Source organism: Schistocerca serialis, chromosome 1 (assembly GCF_023864345.2).
Source record: "Schistocerca serialis cubense isolate TAMUIC-IGC-003099 chromosome 1, iqSchSeri2.2, whole genome shotgun sequence".
NCBI classification, from domain to species: domain Eukaryota; kingdom Metazoa; phylum Arthropoda; class Insecta; order Orthoptera; family Acrididae; genus Schistocerca; species Schistocerca serialis.
The window spans coordinates 826,371,474-826,384,525 of record NC_064638.1 but is presented as its reverse complement, the minus strand read 5'-3'; the positions used below and the strand labels follow the sequence as shown (position 1 = coordinate 826,384,525).

The window sequence follows — 13,052 nt, the reverse complement described above, 5'->3', positions numbered from 1 at the left end:
AACAATTTTGAGCTGGTAATATTTCTACAACATCAAAATTACAATTCAAAGTTCAAAATGACTTTTTATAACATTTGAAGGCTAAAACGCGGAATAACTATTTACAACCCAAAATCTTTAAATCGTGTTACAAAAGATTAATGAATCGTTCTTCTAACATTTTAAACGAATCTTCTCATTTTCGTAATATGTGGACGTTGCACTGAATTTCTATAACAATGTTCCAGAAACATTAATTACAAGTTTAGTTACAGATTTTTAGTTGGTGATTTCCATAGGAATATGTTGTCATGACTTGCAAAGATACATAAATGTTAAGCTTTTCCAAAATTAATGGTTTACACAGTTAATTTGCATTATGGTAAACAATGAATTTTTACAAATTGAATTATAATTGCAAAAGTGAATGAAAAAGGCTACTAAAATTTATACACTGTTAACACTGATTCCAGAACTTGTTCTTTCTCCTCAAAACATCCCGAAATTCATATCAAAGTGGCAATGACTTATCCTAACTGTACATCACTTTGACTAAGAACATACATTAACTGGTCTGTGACACAGTTTAACATTTTTGTCACAACCACTTCACAAAGCTGCACTAAGTGGCCCTATCCACCAAGTGTCCCTACACACCACCCACATCTGTTTCAGCGTGTATCGCACACTATGAAACCCACTGTTTCAGGCACTCCCCATGACCCAACACAGCCTCTTTCATTACAATGTGTTCCAGTATCCGCACACCTTAAATTAGTACATTACAGAATAAAATATTTCATTTCTATTCATTTGTAACTGATTACAAATGAGGTTCTCCTGGAGCTCTTGTGGTAGTTCATAACATTGTGTTTTAATGTGAACTGTCAGAAAGTGCAAATAAAAATTGAATGGGTCAGCACAAAAAAGTGTTAATTCACAACAGTGTATTTTGGACTATTACATGTTGTATGTTTGGTTAGTTACAGAGACAACAACATACTTAAACGTGATAAGACAGGAATTTATACAGTAGACAGTGCTTTGTCACAGTACATCAGGAACTACTTGATATCAGCTTGTGCTGTATTTGAAAATGCAATTGGTTATGAGATCAGACAAATCTTTTTTAAACCGAGTTTTAACGGTTTCTTCCCCCGACTCCTTCAGTTGTAGCTTTGTTACATTTGTTGAAACTTTATTTGTAATTGTTTCATTTTTCTATATTTTCAGAATATTAACAATGAATTTCCGTGCATAGAGCTCCCCAGACTAGACCAGTTGGATTTTGATTTAGGCATACTGTCTCTAGAGGGGAATGGTGTAAACCAGACTCAAGCTTTGTCTCTTCCTCCTCCTGCACACGCTCGCTTACAGGCTGAATCATATGTGACTCAAGGGTTACCAGAACATCAACATAACCAGGTATTTCAGCTTTATGAAAATTATATTGATTGAGGGACTGGCCACCAATGCATTTAATTTAAACATCATAAAATTGGAAAATACACTGCTGGCCACCGTAAATGCAACACCCTGAAGGAAGCATCCGAATCAAGTGAAATTTACACCATGAGTTTGCAGCGATGAGATATGCAACTGATTAGAATTTCAGCGCAGACGCACATCACGCGCGCCTGTGGCGCCACCTCATAGCGCCATTTAAGGCTTGGCGATTTCGATGGGTGTACGTTCGGCACATGTGTTTACCTTGTGGTTGTTTCACAAGACGATCAGTTATGCCTCGTTGACAACAGCGAACATCTTTTGATCAAGTATCCGAGTTCGACAGAGGAAGGATAGTGGCTTACCGAGATTGTGGATTATCATACAGAGAAATCGCTAGTCGTGTTGGACAAAACCAAACAACTGTAATGCGGATATGTGACCGTTGGATGCAGGAGGGTACGACGGACCGACGTGGTCGATCGCATTCACCTCGGTGCACCACTGCACGTGCTGATAGGCAAATTGTGCGCATGGCAGTGACGGATCGCTCAGTGACATCCCGAACCATAGCACAGCACATTGCGTCTGTAACGCATCATCCAGTGTCTGCGCGTACCATTCGACGCCGTTTACAGCAGAGTGGTCTGTCTGCAAGACGTCCATTGCTTCGTCTACCATTGACGCAGAACCAAAGATGTCTCCGTCGCCAATGGTGTGATGACAGACGGATGTGGATGGCAGAATGGATTGACGTTGTCTTTACTGACGAGGCACGCTTCTGTCTGCAGCACCACGATGGTCGGATTCGAGTGTGGAGACACCATGGAGAGAGGATGCTGGACAGCTGCATTATGCACCGCCACACTGGTCTTGCACCGGGTATTATGGTATGGGGCGGTATTGGATATTACTCTCGCACGCCTCTAGTACGCATTGCCGGTAGTTTAAATAGCCGGCGCTGAATATCCGAGGTGCTGGAGCCAGTTGTCCTTCCTTACCTTCAGGGCTCGGCCACAGCCATATTTCAACAGGATAATGCGTGACCACACGTGGCACGCATTGTCCAAAGGTTCTTCGACAATAACCAGATTGAATTGCTTCCCTGGCCGGCTCGCTCTCCGGATCTTTCGCCGATAGAAAACATGTGGTCCATGGTTGCTCAACGAGTGACCCAGATTACATCCCCAGCTGCCACACCAGATGATCTTTGGCAACGTGTGGAAGCTGCTCGGGCTGCTGTACCCCAGGAACACATCCAACGTCTCTTTGACTCAATGCCGAGACGTGTGGCAGCGGTGATCTCCAACAATGGCGGCTACTCTGGCTACTGATTCTGGCAGGAACCACATGTCACAGACGTCTGTAAACGTAATCATTTGATACTTGGTCAACATGTTATCTACAAAATAAATTTTGTTGTGCTACCTCTTGTCTTTCTTCGTGTTGCATTTACGGTGGCCAGCATTGTAAATGGAAGATTTGATGTGTGAAGTACTGTGAAACTTAATTAAGACTTAAAGATAAATTTCCCAAATGCATCTTCATATTATACTAGTATAAAGCTCCGTCTCATTCATTTTAAAGAATTTTTTTTTTTTTTCATATTTTGCATTCTTGTTTCCCATGTGCTATTCCAGCTATAGTTAAGGACTGTATTTTTGGAAGAAATATTTGGTACATAGTAATCTGCAAGGAAAAGTAACATGTGCAACAGCTGGGGTGCTTTGATAAAATTCTTGTGGAAAGCTGTTCCTGATTATCGCAGTTGACAGCAAGGTATCTGTTAAGGTTTGTGCTGCAGCTTATTGTTTCATAATACAAAAATACGTTGAAGCAAGTCTCGGACTGCATCTTTGATAGAGCATCAACACGCAAGAAGCGGAAACTGATTATGGTGAAGAGGAACATTGGTATGCTGCTTGCGTCACATTGAAAACCATGTTTATTTGCAAAACCATTATTTGTTTGACCTTGCTGTTTGGTGTCACATTCTTGTCAGATATTGTTAAGAAAAGAATTTTAGAATCACATTTTCACATGTTCCTTTGTCCACTGTAAGAGCATCATCAACATGATCAAACAATTTTAGTAGTAGACACTGAAAAAGGGGCATTTACATGACAGTGAAGATTTAAATTCCATGAGTATGCACTCCAAAAAGATTAAAGCAACATATTACTTCCTCCATCGTGTATATCACAGAATGAGTACACCAAGAAAATCCGGTTAATGGCTGTTATTCTTTTCATGTACTATTCAGAAGTGGAACAGGAGAGTTGGGAAATGAGTTTGGTAAATGATGTAATATCTGTGACAAACCATAATGTGGCTTGGGGAATATGAACATAGAGATAGTTAGCATTAAATGTGTTTTGTATCTGTCGAGAAGGCAACTTTTGCATTAATACATATATTTTCCCTCTAAGGTTACTGCCCAGATTTTCGTAGTGTACTGTTCGACTAGTTGGGAAACAAAGTTTTCTGATGAAGCTCCTATATGAAAAAAGTTGAATAAGACTGGCTGCTAATCTGTACTCTTTTCTGTGAATCGTATCGCTCTCAGTTTTATACAAGGTGTGTCCAGAAAGGAAGAAACATCGAACACAGAGTGCCAACCAACAGAGGGAGGAGGCTGCGGCTATAGAGCACATAGCAGGAGGTTTAGACAGCAAACTACCATTTGCTGCAGTTCGCTCTGTTACAAAGTGAGATACAGGCGATGAAGTGAGGTTGTGCACAAGCTGCCTGTTGGATTTGTGTTGAAGTGATAGTGAAAGAGCTGGTATGAGTCACACACAGTTTTACGAGTTAGCTCAGCAGGGCAGAATGTTAGTCTGTAACAAACCAAACAGAATGATTTTCTGCTGTGTGCAGGAAGAGGCTGAATTTAGGGAAAACCAGATTTGGATGTTGCATCATGTCAATTCTCTGGCTCACACATCACACCTTGTTCACAGCTGTCTAGCAAAAACATTCCCATTGAGCCCCATCGTATTCTCCAGACTGAGCCACAGTAGACTTTTTCCTCTTTCGCAAAATTAAAACCACATTGAGAGAACATAGTTTCTGAACCAGAACATTCTGAGCCATAGAAGAGATTTAGGACAATGGACAATAGATCTGCTAACCACCCCAGAAAATGCTTTCCAAGAGGCTTTCCAAAAGAAGAACAATGATGGGAGTAGTGTATTGCTGGCAGAGGGGACTATTTTGAGGGCAACAGTGCTTAAAATTTTTGTACAATAAGCAGTAAATGTGTTAAATTTGAGTTTCTTTTTTATCACCACTGTATTTACGCACTCTGTGTGAGGTTTGGAAACAGACCAGTGATAACCTGATTGAATATGACACTCCAGATGTTTACAGCACTGCATATTGACGTAACATAAATGCATGCTTTCTTGTTGCAAGCCACCAATAGTGAAAGGTAAAAACTTCATTTAGATGTGATGCTTTCGACAGATATCCTGCATTCTGATAGAAAACTCAGAAAAACTGCCTTATGTTGACTTTTTTTCCAACATGCAAATGTGAGCCACAAATATGTTATATGTTATTTTGATAACAGGAAGCATATAGGTCATTGTAAATTAGTAGCTGTAAACAAAATATTACCCAATTTTTAGAAGAAAGATGAGGCTGAAAGTGCCATATGTGTGTTACTTAGAGACGTGTGATACACAAGACATGTTATTGCAGAAAATGTTATGTTGTGTTTAAAAGTGGCTTTTTATCTTAAGTTTTGAATTTTTGTGTGGCTGGTGTACTTGAACATGTGTGTAAAGAAAATAATTATTCTGAATTTGCAGGAATCTCATCAGAATTTCTGTCATATTGACCCTGGGAAAGATTTATCATTAGGAAGTACATTTACTGGAAATACTCAGTTATCACTATTTTCTTCATCTGACTCTACTCAGCAAGATACAGCAGCACAATCATTAACAATTAATGCTACAGGTAATGGATGTTTATGTATTTCATAAAATAAATACCTTGTAAAATGCTAAATGGTTTGAGGAAATTAATGTTGTATGCTGTTTAATGAACTTCTGTTGCCTCATGTTCCTACAACAGTTAAGTTCTGTTCATTGACTTTCAAGGTGTACAAATTTCATGCAGAATCGTAGACTATAAGTACACAGTCCAAAATTATACTGTTATTTGTTTGTACCATTAAATTACAGCCAATAATAAATGCGAATAAACAATAATGAAGATCTTAGAAACCCAAATGCTTATAAGGCTAGATATTTAGGGACAATAATTTTCAGAAACTTAGGAATTGCAGTTGAATTAGTAGAGTAGCAAGATGGATTAACTGGCATTTAATGGAAGGTGATAAACAAACACCAAATAAAATTTAAGTTAGGATATACATTTTATTGAAGTGGAATAGTGGAGGGAAGAAATTCATATATGGAGTTAACTGTAAACAATAAAACTGTAATAACTTCAAGTTGAACAAATATATTTCAAGGAAGATGCAATACATGAAAGTCACAGATCAAGTAAACAGAGTAAGACGTGTATACACTTTAACAGTCAAATCATAACTGAGTCCAAGTCCAGTGGCCGCTGGCTGGCTGGCCGCTTAGGTGGCGCTGCTGTTGCATGGCTGGCAGACAGCGCCACATGTAGAGGATGCGCGTAACTGTGCGGCGGCCCTTTTGAAAGATCGGCGAGTCACAACACGTTTCCCTCCTTTGAATTTTTTGCACAGGTCTTGATATAGGTGGCCTGTAGATTGCTAACGTCCATAGGTGTTGTTTGGCTGGCCATAAAGTCTCAAGGAGGAGGCTTCCCGTATGGACGGAAGTGTCCCTGATGATAACGGGTCGAGATGACAGGAGACGTGGGGGTCGAATCTGCTGGGGCCCCGTGCACCAATCTGCCCGTTGTGGCAAGTCCGGTTGTTATAACAGGAGACATGGGCGATGTGTCCGCGTCCGCAGGAGAAGGAGGCGAGTCGAGTTGCTCCGACAAATGATGGTCATCTGGTTCAACAGGAGACATGGGCAATGTGCCCGCGTCCGTAGGAGAAGAAGGCGAGTAGAGTTGCTCCGACAAATGATGGTCATCTGGTTCCTGCATGGGCACGTCTCCTGGTGGCGTCAGTTCTTGTGCTGGCACCGATATGATGGTGAGAGTACTCCGTTGTGAGTAATGAGAGATTCCAGTATCTCGAGCGTCAGGTAGACCCGAATGTGGTGTAGCGGCATCCAGAACAGGCGTTGCCGGCACACGAGGCCGAAGCCGGTCCAAAGGACACACTGCAACACCCGTGTCCGTCTGGATTTCATACAGGCGTCGGCAGCAGTGTTGTAAGATGCGGACAGGAATCCATTTTGGCCGCCTGCCATATCCCCGTACTCATACAAGGTCGTCGGCGGTGATCCGGCCAAGCGAAGGCACCCGCGGCCGTGAGGTGGAAGACCGTAGAAGATGAAGTAGCGTGCGGGGCTGTCGGGCATGTAAGAGCTCAGCCAGGCTGTGGTTGCCCACGGGGGTGAAACGGTAAGAAGCCAGAAATTGGAGAAGTGAATCATCAGCAGAAGAAGTCAGGAGTTTCCTCATCTGAGCGGACCAGTCGTTCAGCCTCACCGTTTGACTGTGGATGGAACGGAGGGGCCGTGACATGCATGACGCCGTGACGGGCACAAAAATCCGCAAAATTGGAAGAGGCAAATTGCGGACCATTATCAGTAACAAGAGTAGAGGGAAGGCCTTCCAAAGAGAAAATGTGAGCTAGAGCATTGGTGGTTGCCGCGGTGGTAGGCGATGTGCAACGGACAATGAAAGGAAACTTAGAGTAGGCGTCAGTAACGAGAAGCCAATAAGTACCTAAAAAAGGTCCCACGAAGTCAGCATGAATATGTTCCCAGGGCTTCTCAGCTGAAGGCCACGGTGACAAAGATGACTTCGGGGCGGCGGCCTGTGACGCACAAGGGCCACAGGCAGCGACCACGTGTGCGATTTCAGAGTCGATGCCGGGCCAGTACACATGACAGCGCGCCTGAGATTTTGTGCGAGAGACACCCCAGTGCCCTTGGTGAAGGAGGCGCAAGACCGAAGCACGCAAAGACGCAGGTACCACAACACGCAGCGAAGCATTTTCGGTGGAAAGGAGGATAACACCATCCCTAGCCGTGAGGCGGTAACGCAAAGCGTAGTAGTTCCGCAACGGATCAGAAGTCTTAGCGGACGGACGATCTGGCCAACCCTTCTGAATACAGCGTAAAACCCGGGAGAGGGTTGAGTCAGAACCCGTAGCAGCCGCCAGACGGTCCCCAGTGATGGGGAACCAAACCACAACCTGCTGCTCGGCAACATCCAGGTGGAAACACAAAAGTTCGCCTCTATCGAATGCCAGATCAGGACCCATGGGAAGGCGAGACAGTGCATCAGCATTCGTGTGTTGAGCCATCTGCCGGAAATGAATCTCATAATTGAAACGAGACAAGTAAAGAGCCCAACACTGGAGGCAGTGTGCAGCCTAGTTGGGAAGTGACGTTGATGGATGAAACAAGGAAACAAGAGGTTTGTGATTCGTAACAAGGTGAAATTAGGATCCATAGAGAAAGACACCAAACTTATGAAGAGCATAAATAATGGTCAAAGCTTCTTTTTCAATTTGAGAATACTTTTGTTGGGCATCCGTGAGCGTTTTGGAGGCATAAGCAATGGGTTGTTCAGAACCGTCAGAGAAACGGTGCGCAAGGACTGCATCGACCCCGTATTGGGAGGCGTCCGTGACAAGAACAAGATGTTGACCAGGTCGATACGTAGCCAGGCACGGGGTCTGTTTCAGCATGGTTCTCAACTTCTGGAAAGCCGCATCGCGTGACGCTGACCAGTGAAAAGGCACGTTTTTATGCAACAGGTGATGCAACGGCTGAGCCACCAAAGCAGCAGACGGTAGAAACTTGTGATAGTATGCTATTTTCCCCAAGGAGGCCTGCAGTTCCTTAACAGATGTAGGGTGAGGAAGGGCATCGATCACAGCGACAGTTTGTGGAAGCGGACAAATACCATCCCGAGAGGGTTGAAACCCCAAGTACGTGATAGATGCCTGAAAAAATTGTGATTTCTGAATATTACATTTAAGACCGGCAGTCTGTAAGACATGAAAAAGTGTGTGGAGACTTTGAAGATGTTCGTCAGTGGTGGAGCCAGTGACAACAATGTCGTCCATGTAATTTATACACCCAGGGGCAGTTCCAAGAATCGCTGAAAGAGAGCAGGGGCGCTGGCAACCCTGAATGGCAATCATTGGTATTGATAGAGGCCGAAAGGCGTGTTAAGGACCAGAAACTGCCGGGAAGCAGCGTCAGGAGGAAGTTGATGATAAGCTTCTGACAGATCAAGTTTAGAAAAATACTGGCCTCCAGCAAGTTTAGAGAACTATTCTTCAGGTCGAGGCATAGGGTAAGTGTCGATAAGGCATTGAGCATTTAAAGTGGCTTTGAAATCGCCACAGAGACGAATATCACCATTTGGCTTAGCAACGACAATGACAGGAGAGGACCACTCACTGGAAGTGACAGGAAGCAAGACCCCTGAAGCAGTGAGACGATCCAGCTCCCGTTTTACCTGATCACGAAGGGCCACAGGAATTGGCCGAGCTCGAAAAAACTTAAGCCGAGCAGTGGGTTTGAGCTTGATATGAGCTTCAAAGTTGTTTGCGCGGCCTAACCCAGGAGAAAAAAGGGTCAAAAATGTCATCGACAAGGAATCCAGTTGAGCATAAGGAATAGCATCAGAGACGATATTGACAGAGTCATCTATGGAGAACCCAAAAACACGAAAGGCATTGAAACCAAAAAGATTCTCCGCGTTACTATGGTCAACCATAACTATGGGAACAGTGTGAACGACAGATTTGTATGATACCTCAGCATCAAATTGTCCCAAGAGAGAAATCTTCTGTTTGTTGTAAGTCCGTAATTGCCTAGTGACAGGTGCCATGATTGGAGAACCCAACTGAAGATACGTCTGAGAATTGATGATAGTGGCAGCAGAACCAGTATCCACCTGCATGCGAACATCTCGACCAAGTATTTGGACAGTGAGGAATAACTTCCCTGAAAGGGAAGAAGTACAATTGACAGACAATACAGAATCAGCGTCATGTTCATGAACATCATGTATGCGGTCAGAATTGCAAACGGATGACACATGACCATTTTTTTTTTGCATTTGTGACACACGACCCAACGTTGTGGACAATCTTCTCATGAGTGTTTCGTAAAACACCGCAGACATGAAGGAAGTTGCCGTGGGTTTTGCTGCAGTTTCTTAGAGGTTTGTTTACGGTTAGGCCGAGGCTGCACTTGGGAGCGTACTGTGGCCACGTCGGCCGGCGGGGACACACCACACGCTTCGTCAACATCGCACAGAGATTGTATTTCCCCGACGTCGCCCCATGCCTCTATTTGTGCTCCAGCGGCGCGAGAAATTTCAAAAGACTGAGCGATGGATAGGACTTCATCTAGAGTCGGATTTGCCAACTGAAGGGCACTGAAATATGCTCACTATTTTTATATACTTGAATTTAGCATATTTCGTGACAGTACTCACTTTTCTGTGAAAATGTTTATAAGATGATATTTGACTTTTTAGTGTTGGCTTCAGTCATCTAGTGGAAGTATGATTCCATAATGCTGTTTCGTTGGCTGCTGAAATGTTCTGGTTCAATGCATTTGCCTCATTTTTGGTGCTTCAAATACCATTTCTCCGAATGTGCTTCCTTCTTGATGTTTATATAAAAAAAGTAGTAGAATAACTCTTTTTTTGCTGGTCACTTGCAAATTATTATAACGGGGACCTGCACATCGTTCCACCGTCACACACCGAGAGTTCACTGCTGACTGACTACGGTCAAAGACGACTCCAGCGTCAAAGACATTTCACACAACACACAAGCTTCCACTTGTAACAAGTCTCTGTGATATTCTTCGTCACATCTACTAATATAAATCAATATGCTGTCACTCCTGAACATATAAGCAAATTGGCATAAAATAAGGCAAATTACAATTCACAAAAAATATTCTGACAAAAATATAAGAAAACATTTACAACCTCCCTCATTAGGTTTTGTATCGTCAAATCCGATAGAAAATAACACATCTCCCAGATCCATTACAACTCCTCCCCAGGGCTTTTGTTGTTATGAACATATACAACAAAATGCCGACCACACTCGGTAACGGATCTGTGTTACAAAATTAGTACGTAAATGATGAAGTCTGATAACCTCTTCCAAATTTGGATTCTTTGAATCTGTGGACTTGTTACTGGCTGTTGTTGCAATGATCCTTCCCCATCAATCTCATACACGAATAATTCAAGTAAAGAAATTATTTAACGTATTCTAAAATACAGCATGATTGAAAATAATAGTAAGGTAAAACTCATCTGCTAGAATAAGATATCTACAACCACTTCTTTGGCCACACTTTGTACCAACTGGTTCTCATATTTAAAGTTTTTGTTCCTCATATTAATGTTAATTTCATTTTGCTTATATTATGTACAATAAAAAATGATGCTGTGCACATATTGTGTAGTTCTGATTTTCTTTTTGAATTTTATATATTTTTTTACTCATTTTTTTTATTTTGTATAATTTTTTTTACTTATGATTTTCTTTTTATTTGAATTTTTGAATTTTTTTTTTTTTTTTGTATATATGATTTTCTTTAAGTAAAGCTAAAGATACATCAGCATTATCTAAATTTTTTTACAATTATTTATGTGCACTTGCCTCTCTACTACAATATTACTACAAGTCACATTCTTGTGAAGAGAACCTTTGCTCCCCACAACAGCAGTATAAAGATTAATAAATTGCTCATGTATCATGAGGCTTTATCTAAAATTGGTTTTGAAACTTATATCATTGCATGCATGTCCTCACATGCATGCCATCACCCACAGGGAAGACTTAGCTTCCAAAAATTATAAAAAATTCATAAATGCTCACTATGGAGACTTTTTTTTGTAAGTAAAGTAGTAATAATTCTTTCTCTCATTCTTTGTTACAACAGTGTTTTTTCATCAGTTTCAATTAACATTTGACTTCAAATTATTAATTTATACATGGAAATATACAAACTTGGTTGTACAGGTAGCTTTGTTCTAACAAGCATATCCCAGTGGAGGGCTTTTGTTTTAGATGAAAATAGGTTATTTAAATTTTGAAATTATTATTTGTGTTTATATAGTTTCAAAGAGACAACATTCCTGAGACCAAATAATTTCTTTGACTTATACCAAACGATAAGTGTTAGGGTGTGGATTTTCAATGACTTCAAAAGGCCCAATATAGATATCAAAGAATTTTTTAATTTCTGAAGTTAACATTTTTGATTTTTCATGAGATTTTACCAGAACAAGATCCCCAATTTCGAAAGTGGTTAATTTTACCCTGTTGTTATGTCTGTTATTCCTCTTTTCCCCTTGTTTCCTCATAGTTACCCTCACAATATCTTCTCACTACTGTTCACAGTAACACACCCTCTGCCCTACCTTCCTATTCATAATGAATCCTACACCTGTTATACCATTATCAACAGCAGCAGAAAATGGTATAACAGGTGTAGGATTCGTTATGAATAGGAAGGTAGGGCAGAGGGTGTGTTACTGTGAACAGTTCAGTGACAGGGTTGTTCTAATCAGAATCGACAGCAGACCAACACCAACAACGGTAGTTCAGGTATACATGCCGACGTCGCAAGCTGAAGATGAACAGATAGAGAAAGTGTATGAGGATATTGAAATGGTAATGCAGTATGTAAAGGGGGACGAAAATCTAATAGTCATGGGCGACTGGTATACAGTTGTAGGGGAAGGAGTAGAAGAAAAGGTTACAGGAGAATATGGGCTTGGGACAAGGAATGAAAGAGGAGAAAGACTAATTGAGTTCTGTAACAAGTTTCAGTTAGTAATTGCGAATACCCTGTTCAAGAATCACAAGAGGAGGAGGTATACTTGGAAAAGGCCGGGAGATACGGGAAGATTTCAATTAGATTACATCATGGTCAGACAGAGATTCCGAAATCAGATACTGTATTGTAAGGCGTACCCAGGAGCAGATATAGACTCAGATCACAATATAGTAGTGATGAAGAGTAGGCTGAAGTTCAAGACATTAGTCAGGAAGAATCAATACGCAAAGAAGTGGGATACGGAAGTACTAAGGAATGACGAGATACGTTTGAAGTTCTCTTAACGCTATAGATACAGCAATAAGGAATAGCGCAGTAGGCAGTACAGTTGAAGAGGAATGGACATCTCTAAAAAGGGCCATCACAGAAGTTGGGAAGGAAAACATAGGTACAAAGAAGGTAGCTGCGGAGAAACCATGGGTAACAGAAGAAATACTTCAGTTGATTGATGAAAGGTGGAAGTACAAACATGTTCCGGGAAAATCAGGAATACAGAAATACAAGTCGCTGAGGAATGAAATAAATAGGAAGTGCAGGGAAGCTAAGACGAAATGGCTGCGGAAAAAATGTGAAGACATCGAAAAAGATATGATTGTCGGAAGGACAGACACAGCATACAGGAATGTCAAAACAACCTTTTTGTGACATTAAAAGCAACGGTGGTAACATTAA

General features: G+C 41.5%; 1 protein-coding gene across 1 annotated transcript in view; it reads left to right on the top strand.

Moving 5' to 3' along the window:
- LOC126484568 (uncharacterized) overlaps positions 1 to 13,052 on the top strand; it is a 246,590-nt gene that overhangs the window by 184,054 nt on the left and 49,484 nt on the right. Inside the window, exons 5-6 of the mRNA XM_050108132.1 lie at positions 1,213 to 1,404; positions 5,238 to 5,388. Coding sequence (XP_049964089.1) covers positions 1,213 to 1,404; positions 5,238 to 5,388 — 343 coding nt within the window. The remainder of the gene's footprint in view (positions 1 to 1,212; positions 1,405 to 5,237; positions 5,389 to 13,052) is intronic.